This window comes from Nicotiana tabacum, chromosome 18 (assembly GCF_000715075.1).
Source record: "Nicotiana tabacum cultivar K326 chromosome 18, ASM71507v2, whole genome shotgun sequence".
Classification (NCBI taxonomy): Eukaryota; Viridiplantae; Streptophyta; class Magnoliopsida; order Solanales; family Solanaceae; genus Nicotiana; species Nicotiana tabacum.
In genome coordinates, this window is record NC_134097.1 from 127,246,572 (window position 1) to 127,264,600 (window position 18,029).

Genomic DNA, 18,029 nt, shown 5'->3' on the forward strand with positions numbered 1-18,029 from the left:
CTTCTAATTAACTGAACTGTGATTCTCTTTACCTTATTTGTTTACTCCCTAAAGTGTTATATTTTGCTCCTTCAACAGACGAACACACTGTTCAAATACACACACATACATTCAAACTCTCTCTTCTTTCTTTGCTGCTTGTATTGATTGTTTGTCTAGCCGGCTGAAAGCCAATTCTAGATAGTGGAGTTGCACCTGTTTTTATATTCTGCATTTCTCTTCTTTAACTGGTATGTCTCCAGTTAGACTTTAAAACTCACATTTATGTATTCTATGCCTATACATCTATGCTTGTTCCTGCATTAGTTATTCAATTTATTTCTCTATTTACTGTTATTAAGCATGTTTAAATTCCACCTTATGTGTAATCAGCATGACTGACTTCATTTATTTCTTTGATATTTGTCCAGCATGTTTACTTAGTTCCCTTACCCCTCCCTTTAATTAGTATGACTATGTTAGTTATTTAGTTTTCTAGTTCATTCAATTGGTCCCGATTGTGTCCAATTCTGCTCAACACATCTTTGTTTTCAACATGATTCTGTTACATTCTTTATCTATGTCTTAACTATCTATCACCATGACTAGATTGTTCAGCAGACTCCTAGTTGTTCTGGACATTTGCTATATCAGTTTCCCTATTTATGTGGTTTCAACCTTATATGTTTCCCAACCCCCTTCACCCTTTGTTTGTAAGTCTGCTTGTTAAGTGAATCTGGGTATTCTATGATTAATTGGGTTGTTTGCTGAGTATGCTTTCCTCAAAGAATGATTTCAAACTACTGCTCCTACTCCTAGCATTCTTCTCAAAACTGGTCACTCCCAGTATATTTAAGAACTGTTTTTGAATCTTTTCACTTCTAACTGTTTTTACTAAGTCTTTCAACATTATGTCAAGCACTCTCACCCTACTCTTAGACTATTAAGTTCTGCCCCTCTGGTATGTGTACTGCTTAGGGATCCCTGAGATCTCTCTAAACTCTAGCATACCAGGGTTGGCCCTTCCACACTGCACATAACCAATCCCTATTTTATGAAAGGTCTTGGTGTAAGCACTGCCCAAGATCCTTGAGGTCCTTATGGAACTCTGACACACCAAGATATACACCATTGGTTGTGAGATCTTTGGCTTCTGAGACTCTATTGAAGGCCTGGCATTCTCAGGTTTACTTTGGGCCTGATTTAGGCTCCTTATAATATAGTTTCATTTACTTATGTAATTCATTTGATCCCGGTCTGTAATAATATTATTTGTAAATGGATGTTGGGGTGATTAGTAAAAGGGGAGGGTTCCTATATGATGTTTGTGGGAAACTGGGTAGATATCATGCTTTAGGTTGATACATAGTAGAAGTCATGCTCTTAGTTTATATATATTTGCAACAGAAATCCTGCTTTGAGTTTATGTTAGGATAGAAATCATGTTTTAGGCCCATATGCTATGTTGCTTGCATCAAGACATGTCATAAGTCTATAATATTTGCATTAGAAAACCTGCCTTAGGACACTCGCATTTATATTTTGCATATTAGAAACATGTTATAAGTTCATCACTTCTTTCTCTGACTCTGCATAAGTTATTATCACCTGGAAATCATGTCATTAAACTGCTGCTATAATCAGGCTTAATAAAAATGATCATCTCTCTGTGCATTAGAAATCCTGATTTAGGACTTTGTTTGCATTGGCTCTAAACCATGTCTACGTCGTTTGAATGAATAACTATCTATAAAAGGTTTTAAAAATAGTCCAACACATAGATATCATATCCTAGTGTAAACATGCATGAAATCAGTTTTATAATATTAGTCGTCTAGATTAGCATGCATATAGGATTGGACAACTTCAAGTTATTTCAATTAGCTCTTAGAATTATGATCGCACAGCCTATACCTAGGCAAGCCTTAGGTAATTAATGGCCTAATAACTATAGAGTTATACTCTGCTTATTTGTAAAGTTTCACAGGTTTAACAGGCTATAAAACCAGTAGTCAAGCTGATTAGGATTCTGCCACTTCTCCTTTAAACGAATGTTGCATATTCTGTGTTTGTGATGTTCATCTAGATATCATGTTCTAGGGCCTTCTAAATTTCTTTAAAATCAGTTGTTTGAGACGTGCTACGTATCTAGTTATGTGTGGAGGCAAACATGAGCCCCTAATTGCTTCCCTATTTGACAGTCCTACGTGTTTTTTGTTGTCGCTTAGATTTTACCTTTTAAATACCTTAGGATTGTCTAGAACTGCCTAAGTATAGAGGTCCTAAACGCCTCCATGACCACAAGGAAAGGACGAGTAAAACACGCTTAGAGTTCATTAATTAAACTCACTTATATAACCACTAAGGGGAGGGTAATGTATAGTAAAAAGATATGATGACTTATGCGCTAATGTCACGTGTAGCCCTTCTAGTTGATGAGGATTACCGGGCATTGTATAGATTGATCCTATAGGCTAATCAACTTAGGACTTCCCTTCTCCAATTCACATATGTGTGCTTAAACTGCCTAAACTTCCTTGGTTTATGTATGTGTGCTTGGACTGTTCAAACCTCCTTAATTTACGTATGCTTAGACCATCTAAACTTTCTTGATTGTATATGTGTTTAGACTGCATAAACTACTTTTACTTGCAAATGTGTTCTTAGACCGCTTACTTGTTAAATGACTAATTCACATAATTAAGTTCGGTCGGGACCCGCCGTTGTAGACCGCGAGGGGTGCCTAACACCTTCCTCTCAAGGTTATTTCGAGCCCTTACCCTAATCTCTGGTAATGCGCTTGAGTTTGAGTTAATTGCCCTATGTGCCCTAACGCACCTTAATCCGTTAGGTGGTGACTCTTCAAATACCCAATTCCCAAAAGGAAATGAGTTGTTCCCCATGAATGTCGAAACCTGGACTCTGCGAAGGAAAAAGTGGGCACAACAGACGGCTGGGAAGATTTTCGAGGTGGAATTTGAGGATGTTTATGTCAAGGCACGTGCATCTCGTGACGCCTGTGGTTATGATCCCGGTACGCCCGAAGGAGACGATGATTAAGACGCCATATATGGGCTTGCCTCTGACCCTTGGTACGACTATGAGTATGTCGGTGACGTTGTTGATGGGGGATGATGCGGCGTGAAGTCTTTGTACTTAGTTTTTTTGCTTTTTAGTGTTTTACTATTTTTGTGGGGGCGTCTTTCCCGCCCTTTGTAAAAATGTATTGGAATGGAATGATTGAAATGAAACAATTCTCTTTTGTTGTGTATTTCTAGCTCTTCTTTTTCTTTCTTTTTTGTGAGTTCTTTTGTGAGAAAGTCCCTGGCTTTCGGTTCGACTCAAACGAGGTCAAATGTAAGTTAATTCGAGCTAGGTCGAATGTAGAACAATTCGAACGAGTTCGAATGTATATTGATTCAAGCGAGGTTGAATGTAAGTTAATTCGTGCGAGATCGAATGTAGAATGATTCGAACAAAATGTAGAATGATTCGAACGAGGTCGAATGTATATTGATTCGAGCGAGGTCGAATGTAAGTTAATTCGAGTGAGGTCAAATGTAGGCGAGCAAGGTCGAATGTAGAACGATTCGAATGAGGTCGAATATGTATTGATTCGATCGAGGTCGAATGAAAATTAATTCGAGTAAGGTCGAATGTATATTGATTCTAGCGAGGTTGAATGTAAGTTAATTCGAGCAAGGTTGAATGTAGGTTAATTCGAGCGAGGTAGAATGTAGAATGATTCAAATGAGGTCGAATGTGTATTGATTCGAGCAAGGTCGAATGTAAGTTAATTCGATCGAGGTCGAATGTATATTGCCTTTACATTGGTGTGATGTGCAAATTTGGTAGAGGTGTAAGAAATACTGCTTTGTTTATTCATCGGAGAATATTACATTTCTTTTCGGTCTGTACATACATTCGAGGAGTCCCAGTATATCTAGTCCCTTCGTCGCTCGTCCTAGAGAAGTAGTCGATAGGCAGGGCGATGAACTAAATACCTAAACTCCGGGACGCCCCCTTCATCGCCTCATTAAAAACATCCCCGAGAAAACCCAATTGGGATAAAACTCAGGTGAGGGAAAAAGAGTACGACTTGGAGGACGTCCATCTTCAGAAGTTGAAGTATTTGAGGTGGGGGACATTCCTATTGTTTGGTAGTAGTTTTCCCTCCATTGTTTCTAGTTGGAATGACCCTTTGTTTGTTGTTGCTGTGATTTTATATGGTATGTCCCAATTGGTTCCCAGTTTACCTTCTCGCGGGTCTTTGCTCGCTTTTTTTTTGTCTTTGAGCACATAATCCCCTACCTTGAGTGGTTTGACTTTGGCTTTTTTGTTGTAGTACCATTCTGCTTGTTGTTTTTGAGCTATCATTCTTACATAGGCCATGTCTCTTCATTAATCTGTTTTGTCGAGGTCTTGCTTTCTGCTTTCATCGTTACTTGGTACGCTCTCGTTGGAGTATCTTAGACTTGGCTCCCTGACTTTGACTGGTATCACTGCGTCAGTCCCGTAGACTAGTGAATATGGCGTTTCTGTTGTGCTTGTTTTTAGCATGGTGTGGTATGCCCATAACACTTCCAGTAGCATTTTTGACCACAGTCCCTTGGCGTCCTCAAGCTTCTTCTTCATGGTGTTCAGTATTGTTTTGTTGGAGGATTCCGCCTCACCGTTACTTGAGGGATGATATGGCGTGGTGAGTATTCGCTTGATGTGCCATTTCTCGAAGAATTCGGCGGTCTTTTTTCCTGTGAACTGGGGTCCTTTCTTTGGAGATCCCGAAGCGGCATATGATGTTTCTCCATATGAATGTGATTACTTCATGTTCGCGTATTTAGGCGAATGCAACTGATTCTACCTACTTAGAAAAATAGTCAGTTAAAATCAAAAGAAATCGTATATTACCTCGCCACACTGGAAGGGGTCAGACGATGTCCATCCCCCACTTGATGAATGGACAAGGCAATGTGACGAAGTGGAGGTGCTCGCCCGCCTGGTAGATCATTGGAGCGTATTGTTGGCATTGTTCACACTTTCGGACGAAGTCGGTGGCTTCCTTTTTCATGGTGGGCCAGTGATAGCCGGCCTGTATGAGGCATCTAACGGGGGATCGATTACCAGTATATGCTCCGCAGTGGCCTTCGTGTACTTCTTCGAGGATGCGCCTAGTTTGGTTTGGTCCTAAGCACTTTGCTAAGGGACCACCGAACATTCTTTTGTATAGTGCATGGTTGATGATGTTGTATCGAGCCGCCTGCATTCGAAGCTTCTTGGCTTCTTTTTTGTCGGGTGGGAGCACTCTGTCCTGCAAGTATGATTAATACGATTGTGCTAGTCCCAAATCAAGTTTATAGTGCGTACCTCAACGGAGGAGTGTGACCACATTTTCTTTTCCGCTTATGTTCTTGGTGGCCACTGCTAATTTGGCAAGGCCATCTGCTTTGATGTTTTATGCTTGGGGTATCTAGTTGAGTTAGAACTCGTCAAACTCGGGCAGTAGCTTATGAATTTCTGCCTGATATTTTTGTAGCCTTTGTTCTTTTATTTGGAAAGTCCTTGTGACTTGGTTGACGACGAGTTGTGAGTCACATCGGAGGATGACTCGTCGTTCTCCGTACTTGAGAGCTAGTTTCAATCCTGCAATTACGGCCTAATACTCAACCTTATTATTAGTTATGTCGGGACACCGTATGGACTAGAGAATGACTTCGCCAGTTGAGACCTCGAGCACGAGTCCCAGTCCGGATCCTGACGCGTTGGAGGCACCATCGGTGTACAGGACCCATAGGTCGGGTAACTTAGGAGAGGTATGGGCGGCTTCCTGCTCGGCCTCAGATGATATTTTGGCGACGAAGTCTACAAGTACTTGTGACTTTATCGTCGTTCACGGGTGATATGTTATATCGTGCTCGCTTAATTTGATGGTTCACTTGGCCAATCTACCCGACAGCTCGGGTTTATGTAAGATGCTTCTTAGGGGGAAGGTCGTGACCACCGAGATGGGGCGCCATTGGAAATAGGGTCTCAACTTTCATGAAGCTACGACTAATGCCAGGGCCAGATTTTTGAGGTGGGGGTACCTCGTTTCGGCATCGACCCTAGTTTTGCTAATGTAATAGATTGGAGATTGCGTACCTTTACTTTCATGGGCCAAAACTACGCTTACTGCGACGTCGAATACGGCCAGATAGATTAAGAGACATTCGCCTGGTTCTGCCTTGGAGAGTAATGGGGGTGAGGACAAGTATGCCTTTAGTTCTCTTAGGGCGTTGACGCATTCGGAATTCCAGTGGAGTCCATTGTCCTTTTTGAGAACGTTGAAGAATTTTTGGCATCTATCAGAGGACCGTGAGATGAACCTCGATAGGGCGGCTATATGGTCGGTCAACTTCTGCACTTGTTTCTTGTTGGCCAAAATTTCAGGTATTCCTCTATAGCCTTGATTTGGTCGGGATTGACCTCGATGCCTCTCTGCGACACCACGAAGCCAAGGAACTTTCTCGAGGCCACGCCGAAAGTACACTTTTCAGGGTTCATCTTTATGATGTATCGTCTGAGTATGTCGAAGGATTTCCTCAGGTGGTCGATGTGGTCCTCTTTTATTTTGATTTGACTAACATATCGTCTATATAGACTTCCATCATATTGTCGAGCTGCTCTTTGAACATCTTGGTGACCATCCTTTGATAGGTCTCCCCTGCATTTTTCAACCCGAACGGCATGACTTTGTAGCAGTACGTCCCTTGGTGTGTGATGAAGCTGGTTTTTTCTTGGTCTTCCTCCTCCATGAGGATTTGGTTGTAGCCTAAGTAGGCGTCCAAGAAGCTTAATAACTCGTGTCCTGTTGTTGCGTTGATGAGTTGATCGATGTGGGGCAACGGGAAGGAGTCTTTCAGGCAGGCTTTGTTTAGGTCCGTGAAGTCTACGCACATGCGCCATTTCACGTTTTTCTTTTTCACCATGACCAAATTAGCAACCCATTGGGGGTATTTTGACTCTCGAATGGAACTTTTAGCGAGCAATTTTTCTACCTTTTCGTGGACGGCCACGTTGATTTCAGCATTGAACCTTTTTCTGATTTGTCGTACCGGTGAGTAGAGTGGATCGACATTCAGCTTGTGTGTTGCAATGTCTTTCGGGATCCCTGGCATATCTATATGGGAGAAAATGAACAGATCGGCGTTATCAGTTAAAAATTTATGGAATTTACCTGGTTCTGTGAGTTTGTGGCCGATGTAGGATTTTTTGTTGTGGTCTCTTTCGTCTAGCTGGACGAGATTGAGGTCTTCCACTATTGACCCTGTGGCTTCCACGACGTCAGGGTCTTTGACGATGTCTGTTTGTTTGTTGGAATCGGGCCCCGACTTTGGTAATTTCTATGCTCTTGAGCCCTCCTCTCTTAACTATTGAGTGTATATGCAATCTTGGGCGATGCAGTAGCATTCTTGAGCTGTGCGTTGTTCACCCCGGATGCTGAATATTCCCCATGGGGTAGGGAACTTGATGACTTGATATAAACTGAACGGGATGGCCCTCATGGTATGTATCCAGGGTCTCTCTATAATGGCGTTGTAGGATGTGTCTTGGTTCATGACATGGAATGTTGTTTCTAGGGTGACGCCCCCGGTCAGAACGGGCAATGTTATTTCTCTGGAGGTTCATTCAATTGCATTGTTAAAACCTGTTAGTGTTATGCAACGTGGTACTATCTTAACCTCGAGTCTCATTTTTGTGAGAACTCGGGGGTGGATAATACACGCGCCGCTCCGGTCGTCTATAATGATTCTTTTTACATCGGTATCTGAAATTCATAAAGTAATGACAAGAGAGTCGAAATGAGGAAAGGTCAAACCGTGGGTATCTAATTTATCGAAGATGATACTATATTCGAGGTCATCATACCGTTCATGGGTGATCGGCCGCTTCAATTTGTGTGTGGTGGTGAACTTCACATGGTTGATTGTTGCTTCATTGCCTCTGCCGATGATCATTTGGATGGTGCAGGCGGGGAAGGGTGGCTTTGGGGGGCCTTGATGTGGTTCTCGTCAACGGGAGAAATTGGCTCTCCCTCGGTCGCTCATCAACTCCTTTAAATATCCTTAGTGGAGCATGTTCACTACTTTTTGTCGTAGGGCTATGCAATCTTCGGTCTTGTGGCCCCGTTCCTGATGGAACTCGTAGAGGGCATTCGACTTTCTAGAATTTGGGCCCGACTTCATCTTTTATGGCCATTTCACCTTGGGACCGAGCTTCTCCAGGGCGTAAACTATTTCTGAAGGAGACACACAAAAATTGTGAGCAGATAACAATGGAGGCATACCTCTTTCGTTTCAGTGAGTTCCCATTTGTGGCCAGGAATCCCCTTTGGCTTGGCGGGGGATAGTGGGATGGTCGCTTTGTTGTAATGTTGGTGCCTTTCCCGATTGAGGCGTGGGCCTGCGGATCTCTTCGGCTGACATTCTAACGATCTTTCCTTAATTCCATTTGGATTGTCATTAGCCATTGGGTCGGATCGTTGAGGTCGTCTTCATCTGCCCTAACCTCGGCACAGTAAGGGCGAGGAAGTCCCTGAGTCCTTCACTAGGAGATTGTTTGACGGCGAATATGTCATTCACTCTCGCTTATGCTTTCTTGGCCCCGGCATGGGCGGTGACGAACTTGTCGGCCATTTCTTCGAACATCATTTCGCCGAACTTCTTTAGCAGCACCGACGGTATATGCTCTTTCGAGAGGTCGTTACCTTTTACCGTCGTGACGTAATGAATGATATGGTCTTCAAGGTCCGTTGTGTCGTTGTATATTTTTATATATGGTGGCATTTTGAAAGTTTTGGGTATGGCATGTCGAGCTGCCTCCTCGTTGTATGGTTGTTCCACGAACCGGCTGACGTCCCGTTTTGGCAGGAGTTTCGGGGCGTCTGGTATCTTATTAACTCTTTCTTGGTGCTCCCTCATTTGGTCACAGAGCGCTTTATTCTCATTCTCCATTTTTTCCATCTTTTTTAGAACGGCTACGAGGGCGTCGTTACCTGCATCAACCACGGTGTGAGGGTTACCTGTTAGGGGAAGAGCGTGTTGCTCATTGATGGTTATTGGGGTGTCAACTCGTGCAGTGTTTCTACTCACCCCTTGAGCGGGTTTATCGAGTATATTGCTTAGGGTACCTTGTTAGCCATGCCTCCAATAACTTTTTCACTGCGGGCGGCGCTTCTTTCGTCGTGGACGTGGAGGCTCCCTTCTCATGTGAAGCGGTTACACTTCCATGAGGAGGGGGTGAATCATTTTGCCTGGGTGAGGCGCTCGGCGTCACATTCTCCTCGTCTTCCCTGTCCACCTCGTTGATGGTGCCTAGGAGATTGGTAGTGACACCCATCACTTCTTTCGGTCTTTCCTCTCCTTTTCCTACCATTGTTAGCTTGTGCAAACAAGAAAAAGGGAGCTTTTGTTTTTTTTTTTATCTAGAAGAAACTAAACTTTTTAACTAGGAATCTCCCCGCAGACGGCGTCAAATTATTTGACCAAAAAAGTTTTAAACCCTTTTAGTTAAACCAATTTAATAAATAGAGAAGAGGTGAATCCAAGTTAAAAGTAATAAATTCTAGATCCGAAAGTAAACAACTTAGACAGTATGGGCCTGTGTCCAAGTCAACAAATGTTGAGTTAATACTCAATGACTAGTAATTAATACGAGGATGAAACATGCAATAAATATGATAAATGACATTAAATATAATAAGAAGGAATTTATCACCCAAATATTGGATGAAATGGATGATTCTTTCCTCTGACTACAACGTGTGATAGCAGACAAATGAAGTGGACTATGTGTTCTTGGATCTTGTGAGCTAAAGAGGGATATTATGTGATAGAACCAAACAAGAGAGACAAAATAAGCTTTTTGTTTATTCCTGATAGCCAACTCTTTACAAGATGTTCTTTCACCCAAGTTCCCAATCCCCCTTTGTTTCCTCTCTTCCTATTTATAAAGCATATCCGTAGAAACCCCTAAAAAAGTATAATGCGGGGGAATATTCAAAAGAATATTCCTATTCACAATAACAAGAACATTCTAACAATTGCAATCGTTGCTATCTACTCGACCTCGGTACTGGTCTCCCCCTTTGAGCGACTCCTCGCCACTAGACCGTACTTCGTTTTGACCTCGACCTCAGCTCGTCCGTCTGCATTCGCTAAACTAGACCTCAGTAGATAGGCCCTCTGTCTAAGCTTTGATGAGCAAAGTTACTTAAGTAGCTAAAGAGTAACAAATACTTGGTGAAATAGTCTGTGCACGCAAGTTAACTCGAACACTATAGTATCTAAAAAATAACAGTTGGATCAACGATCTCAGAATGGACAAGTTGGCCATTTGTACGTACGTAACAGAATCGCAAAGTACTCCATACAAATTGAACTAAAAAGTCAGTTGCTCTTCTTTTCCCTGCTTAGAAAGCCACCCAATTTCAAAAGTTATCAACTGCAAAAACAAAAAAATAATAATAACGTTTACAACGCAGGAGTTGAGTCTATAAAATGTGTAAACAAGTATAACCATTAACTAACTCAAACTTAAGTATATCAACGATGTTCTTATCAATGCGCTTGGATAATGGGAAAGCTGCAGGAATTTGCTAGAAAAGTTTTAGTGCATAAAAACTGCTTTCTGATTAAGATCCTGGAGGCAAACAAAAAGATAATCCTGTACGGAACTATTATGTACAACAATGAATAGCATCAATGATACTTTCTGTCCAGTATGGACAGCATTTAGGATGCAAGATTAGTAATAAAGCAAGAATAAGGGAAAACACATAAATTAAGCCAACAATGCCAACGAGTAGTCATTCGACCTTTTTATATGATTTTCATTTTTTTTTCTTTTCTGAACATTTCTTTTTCTGCTATTGGTATATGGGAAAATCAATTATTGATCGCTCTATGAAGCTTTGATCTGTGGTGGGCGTGGAGATAACAGCAGAAGTTCCTTCTCCAATTTCAGGCACCATCTTCAAAAAATAACTGTGCCTGCAAAAGAAAGTGACGCTATAATAGTAGTAGATACCATGTCCCTTTGGGAATATCTGATAAAATTGGGAGTGGATAGCATTCATGTTAGTTGCAGAAGACACTTACCATCTAGTATCTGCAGTTAATTCTGGGTGAAAAGCAGTAGCCAGTAAGTTCCCTTGCTTTACAGCAACGATTACTTTCTTTTCTGACTCGCTAGACTCCTGAAGCATCAAAAGAAATCATGCTGAGCTGATGTTATAAACAAATGGGGAAAGTAAAAAATTATATCGCATTACAACAACAGATGAACGGTGAAAAATACATTTTTAATTCACCAGAACTTAATTTATTGTAATCAATATCCTCTTTTACGACAAATTAGACTCTGTCCAATCAGAGTTTGTAAACTAATTTGTAGTGTGTTAGCATATTCATTGTTTTCCTATGGCAAAACAGGCTTCCCAAGTCTTAACAGGCTAGTGTAATCTTTTGACACACGTAGAAGTGAAACAGAAATTCTTTACACATGCACCAATTTTTATAACTCGTAGGAAAATGAGGCTTATTCAAGTCTAATTGACAAAGTCTTCCCCAGGTGATCAACTTAAGAATAACATATTGTTAACAAACATTTTCATGGACATTTAAGGCCGACTTACATGTTAATGTGTATAGAAAAGCTTGGAGAAATAGTATCAGGTGCACACTATACAGTGGTGCGACTAGAAAAGTAAAGGGAAAACACATAAGTTGCCCCCTGAAGCTGTCCCCAAAAAGTCATTTAAACACTCCATCTTTATGGGCGACCTTTTAACCCCCTTATCTTGCTCAAAGTAAGAGGTCGCCCGTAAAATTGGAGTCTTTAAATGACTTTACAGGACAACTTCAGGGGACAACTTATGTGTTTTCCCTAAAGTAAACTTGGTTTTATTAAGCTTGGAAATCCACAGTTAATGTGTACATTTCCCATGCAGCCGTAAATTGTACAAAAGTGCATAATCAAATAGTATAGAAATACAAGCGCATGATCAAATAGTAAAAGCCATAGAAGATATACGTAGCCTTCTTGTGAAACATAGTAAGTTGGATGAAGAAGTCTAAATTTCATTGCATGATAAGTTGCAGCAGGATGGTGACATCTAGAGACATCCAAAGAGTAATGAACAAGGTTTCCTAAAACTTTATTATCGTAAGCATTTATAGATTATCCAAGTATCAAATGCGAATGAAGCAAGATCGCGCAAACACAAATCTTCCATTTAATTATATTTCCCTTCAACAAAATATTATGACAAGTAACTAAGCGAGTAGGCATATTTCCTGGAGTGTATCTATATGGCAGTTGGAACACTTAATGGGAAGACAAAAGTAAACCTCTTCCTTCTGAATAGCATTATTGGAATTAATATTTTCAACGGCTGAGAGAGGAATGTCTGCCAGCACTTCAACATCTGGTCCTACATCAAGGATTGCAGGTGCACGGATAAAAACGGCACGAAAACTTGGAGGACCACCTTCTTTAGCTACAATTTGAGGAATAGGAAGTTCTGTCTCAAAGCTCTGAATCTGTTCAATTGAAGTATAATGTAGTTAATAACACAAACCAATTTCAACTCATTCATCAAAATTTTGAGCCCTTTTCCCCTCTAGTTTGTAGCAATAACAACCAAAACTCCTTCATCATATACAAAAAAAAAAATGCAGGGTTGGCTAATTTAGGGTCTGGCAAAAGCTCTCAGTTATCGATAGACTGTTAACTAGTCGTCACATATGCCAGTTATCGGTGAGGGGTGGGAACCTTAGGTAGCGTATGCTTCAATTCCATCCCTCCCTCCCTCCAACTACATAAAAATGGCATTAATTCTTATTTATCTATACAAATGAATTGCCTCCTCTTTGGCTATCAATTGAGACCTGGAGGAGGCACCACTCATTTACCTGGCTCCCAAAAAAGTTTCGGTGGACAGTACAATCGAGACCTCCAATCAGTTCCTGTCCTCCAGTTTTCTGGCCTGAGAAGAGAAGCCAAAAAATGTGACATAAGATCTTTTTGCCGCAACATGATAAAGAGCATTTAAGAGGGTATTCAAAAAGAATTTCTGATTACCAATCCACACAATTTCTCAAAATTTGTGAAACTCAAAGGTGCCTTGGATTAAATTTCCTAATGTTCATGATATCTGGATAAGGCAATATTTTATTCCTTTACACGTAAAAGCTTAACGTGAAAGTTTGACATGATGAAATAAAAATAGAAGCTTTTCAAATGCTGCTCTCTATTGAGTCTAGCAATGAAAGAGAACACATAGTAAGAAGGTCTTATTAGACTGCAACAACTGAGCAGTAAAATCCCAGAAAAGTTCAAAGACGGTAAATTATTCCTGATCCTTCTCAGTGTAAATTAGGTTCAAGATGATACTCCCTTCGTATTGACTTTATAGGGTGTTCAAAAGGCTAATTTAAGATTTGAACAGATAAATGAATTTGAATTCTTGAAAGCTGCAGAAGTGGTTTCAAATATTACGGAAGAACAAATAAAAGCAGCAACCAACCCAAAAAAATGGAAGACATTTCACAACAAGGATTAGACATACAGATTATTTAAATAGATGAATGCATGACAGCAACAATTAGATAGCTGATTTTCAATGTGAAATAGGCACAAATGATGCGAGAATATAAGAATAGGTAGTACGCATAATTAGCATACCAACAGATCATAAGGTAACAAAAGACAGCTAATATGTTAACCACAGCAAGCAGCAAATCATTAACGTGCTGAGAATGATCTTCTCTGGGGTATCTATCAACATAGTTTGAATGGAAGAACAAGGGAAGGTCAAGGCGTTCCTCTTGTTACTCTTTCCATGGCAAAGTCTCTTAGTCCAAAGAGCAAGGATTTCTTTCCCTGCATCTATTGTTGTTGATGTGTCCACTCCTTTTCTTTTTTTGGTCAAGACAACCCTTGTTGACATCTGTTTTTTTTTTTTTTGGAGGCTCGCTTTGAATAAGAGTAAGATCAGTAGCCGGTATCTCACATTCGGCTCCACAGAAGGATCCTTAGAAGACAAAACTCTTGTTTTTTTATAACCGTGGTATCTGGACCAGCTTGCGCGCACCTCGACTAATTTCACATGATACCTGCTACTTCTCACCAGTATAGGTACCGGGTAACTCTAACCACCAAAACTTGGACAGGTGGGAAAAATCTCCTAGTGTTTTTGCCTCCGCTATAAAATTCATATCGACTTAGCTTGTTCAATGAGGCCCTTGCATGCAAAGTCTATATCAACAGTTGACGTGACGCCGAAAAAATGAGGACCAACGAAGTTCATGGAATGTATGAAATCATACATGGATGGACTAGATTGTAATGATTTGCAGCCTAGGCAAGGGTCCGATGAGCATGTAGCCAGTAGCTTTTGCCTTCAACAACTACGGCATGATCCTAAGCTAGTTGAAGTCGGTTGTATCATGTATGGATCCTCATCCTCCACGTCGCTCCATTTAGAACGGTCTCAATTCAATAGTCAAATTTTTAGGTTCTCAACACTAGAAATTTGCCTAAATTTTCTACTGGCAAACATATCTCTACAAGGTTAATAGACTCCTAGATGAACGTTGGACCTAAATAACGTAATAATATGACACAACCATAATCCCGCAATTGGCATCGCCTATGGCTTATATGGATATTTTTCTACCATTGTGCACTATTTTTTGTCGAGTCTACATGGATGCCAAGAGATTTTAAGTCTTTCAAGACAACTTCCTTCCATGTAATTTTATGTCTATAACGTCTCCTTTTAACACCTTGAATCACCGTGGTTCCAATTACAGAACCTCAGTAGCTTTTGTGTTCCAGACAAGAAAAGAAAAAGTTGTGTGCTTTATGGTGAAACACCTTTTTGTGAATTGATGTGAATAGTTACTAATTCAGTAGTGAATATCAAAAGAATGAGTCACTATCTTTCTTCTTTTTGTGGAGAATCTAGTTAAGAGATGGGTGAATCCTGGAAAGTTTATCAGAACTGCTGAGAATTATATGCCCCCCTATATTAGAATATTTTTTCCCATACTAACCAATATAAGTTGTATCAAGCTACACCAAAAGAGTGACATGATAGTCTGTCATTCGATATATTTCAGATTCATTTTTAAAGAAAAATTATACACCATTTTCAACTTTAGAGATATTTAATATTGTTTAATATTTCTGTTCATTCTTCAATACCATATCGTAGTCAAAATAGGATGCTTATCTTATGACAGTATTTATTTCTCATGGTGGAAAGTCAAAGGGTGGTTGAAAGGCTGTCAATCGAGTAGGACTTTGCTGATGAGCGAGTTAACCAGATCAACTAGCTTTCATGTGATATTATAGCAAAGAATAGCTCTAATATAGATCTTTAAAGAGAACAGAAAAATATCCTTGACTAAAAAGCTTTGTTTACTCATACAATGTAGTAATGCCTATGGTTTATGAGCATATGCCAATTTCAAACCTACAGACACACAAATGGCTAATATATAGACCATGAAATAGTTATTTTTAAAAAAAATTATGACCCCTTGGCATTATAAGATTAAATCAAGAAGATAAGCAACTTAACAGTTTGCAAAAATTGCCCTACAATGTACAGCAAGATATGGAGTTGAACACCCACCAGTTGCTTTATTTGCCAAGAAAATGAGGCCTGCACATGTCCCCCATACTGGCTTCCCCAATTGAACGAACTCGCGCAAAGCAGGGAACTGCAATTAGAAACACGATTAAACTAACATGGAGAAAAATTATACCAAGCACGGTAATTAATACCAATTGGTACAATTAAGCAACTATACATCCAAAGTTACACTAAGATATCCCAACAGACAATGCAACAACAAACAACTAGTAAAATCACAATTCATTCTATACTGACAGTAGGAACAAATGTCAGTAATTAACAAACAAAGCCGCACTATAAGTAGCTTCGGACACAAAATGCAATCCTTTTATTTTACCTTTGTTGAATAAACAACATAAAACCAGCAAAATTCAACCTTTTGTACTCAATACCTCTCACGATGCTCCAAAAATCAAATCCAACAACAATAATTCCTTAGTTTGTCAAGGGTTTCAATCAGTCCCTCTGCTATTCCCCAACCTCGAACTGGTTGGGGCATGTTATGCGAATTCTCTAAGACTACAATTTCCCTAAATCTCACCTCTTTTCCCTAAAGAGTCAAAATGTTTTCCATTCCTATGCTGGAGCTTGAAACCTCTAGTTAAGGGTGCAAAGACTCTAACAATTCCACCACACCAGGGGCGGAGCTAGACACTGAGGTGCGGGTTCGGCTGAACCCAGTGACTTTGGTCCAAATTCTATATTTGTCTTAACAAATTCGTTTAATATGTACAATCCAGTAACTTAAAAGTGCTAAAATCCTGAACCCATAAGTTTCAAATTCTGGATCCGCCTCTGCACCACACCACCTTGCGTCCCTATATATCATTCTTATTACTACACCAACTTACAATTCTCAACTATGCCGCCCAATTAACCATGGTTCAATAAACACCCAGACAAAACAACGAGCCATGTCTTTCACCTATTAATACCAATGTATGATGAGGCCAATGCGTTGTCAATAAAAAGACACTATCACACACAGACACAGAGAGAGAGATATACCAGATTGTGGAGCTCGGCCAATTTGGCCATGGTGGTACTCTCACCACCAGGAATGATAAGGGAGCTCACATTCTGCAACTGTTCTGGTTTTCTCACCTCCACCCCTTTCACTCCCAATCTTTTCAAAGCTACAAAAAGAACACCACGTAAATAAAGACAGTAACTTTCACTGAGAAAAACAAAGAGCCATACAAAATTAACCACAACGAAAATGAGTTAAAGAGAAAAATGAAACCTGCGATGTGTTCGTTGAAAGATCCCTGTAAAGCAAGAACCCCCACAACCATTTTTACAAAAAGAGTGGCGGCTGAGGAGTTTTTGGGGTACGGAGAAAAGGATGGGAGTGTTAACAAGAATGACAACACTCAACACTCAACACTCGTGTCCTGATTTCCGTCGCCGATATTATATCAAAATTGGGAACATAATACAAGATTTCAATTGACTCCTAAAACGTTAGAGTTCGAAACCAAAATAATAAATTTTTGGATTCAAAATACCTTTATACAGTTTAAAAAACAGGTTACCTTTCTAACTAAAACGCATATTATACTGCATTTTAGTTTAACAAAATTGTAATTGTTAAAAGAAAGCGCAGTATTATTGATAATAGGCAAAATCTAGGTGATTTAGCTATTGTTTATGCTTCCGCTTGATTATATTCCAATGACATATTATGGTTAATTGATGAAAAATAGGCTTTAATTGTGATATGTATACATTGCAGGACGAGAAGCCTCTATGATGCTTCAAGAGGATATTGGAATAATTTATGAGCAAGAACAACTCCTCGGAGTTGAGTGCACGCAAGGACGAGATGAAAAAATGGACGAAATCAAGCTCCAGGTGCGCGCGAAGGCGCGCAGGACTTCGCACGTAAGAAAGGCCGAGGTAGAATCATGCGCGAAGAAACGCGCGAAGTTATGCGCGAGCTCGCGCGTGTCCGATCCGGAAAAATGTTATGTAGGGGTAAAATTGGAAATATGGAGAGAAACCCACTTAACCTTTATAAAGTCAAGCTCGCCCAAGGTTAAATCATCAAGGGTTTTCATAGTTTAGTGCAAGAAATAGAGAGGCAAGAGGCAAGGAGGACGTTTTTGAGAGGAAAACACAAGCATAGAGCCGTCGTGGAGGCCGGAATTCATCGGGTTTCATCTTTCTTCCTCCAAACTTAGTAATTTTTATGTTTCTTTGTATGAGTTGTTGTTTTGCTACCATGTCTATGTGGAGCTAAACTTCACGTTCTAGGGTTGTGGTTCTTTCATGGCTATTGTTTCGGATATTGAGTTTGATTTCTTAGTTTATAATATTGGTTTATTTATTCAATCATGCACTTAATTATTTGATTGCTTGATCACCA

General features: G+C 40.1%; 1 protein-coding gene across 2 annotated transcripts; it reads right to left on the bottom strand.

The window, feature by feature from the left end:
- Positions 1-9,864: 9,864 nt before the first annotated feature.
- LOC107780413 (putative pyridoxal 5'-phosphate synthase subunit PDX2) lies at positions 9,865-17,138 on the bottom strand. Of its 2 annotated transcripts, XR_012702304.1 has the most exons (8): positions 16,905-17,138; positions 16,670-16,797; positions 15,659-15,746; positions 12,930-13,003; positions 12,366-12,557; positions 11,115-11,212; positions 10,832-11,006; positions 9,865-10,458 (listed from the first exon to the last, which is right to left on the bottom strand). XR_012702304.1 is itself a non-coding variant. In XM_016600950.2 (7 exons), the coding sequence occupies exons 1-7, from the start codon at positions 16,954-16,956 to the stop codon at positions 10,883-10,885; spliced, it is 756 nt and encodes a 251-aa protein (XP_016456436.1). In that variant the 5' UTR covers positions 16,957-17,138; the 3' UTR covers positions 10,622-10,882. The 2 variants fall into 2 exon arrangements, 1 of the variants encoding a protein (XP_016456436.1); XM_016600950.2 differs by lacking the exon at positions 9,865-10,458 and having other exon boundaries at positions 10,622-11,006.
- Between the last annotated feature and the right edge of the window lie 891 nt (positions 17,139-18,029).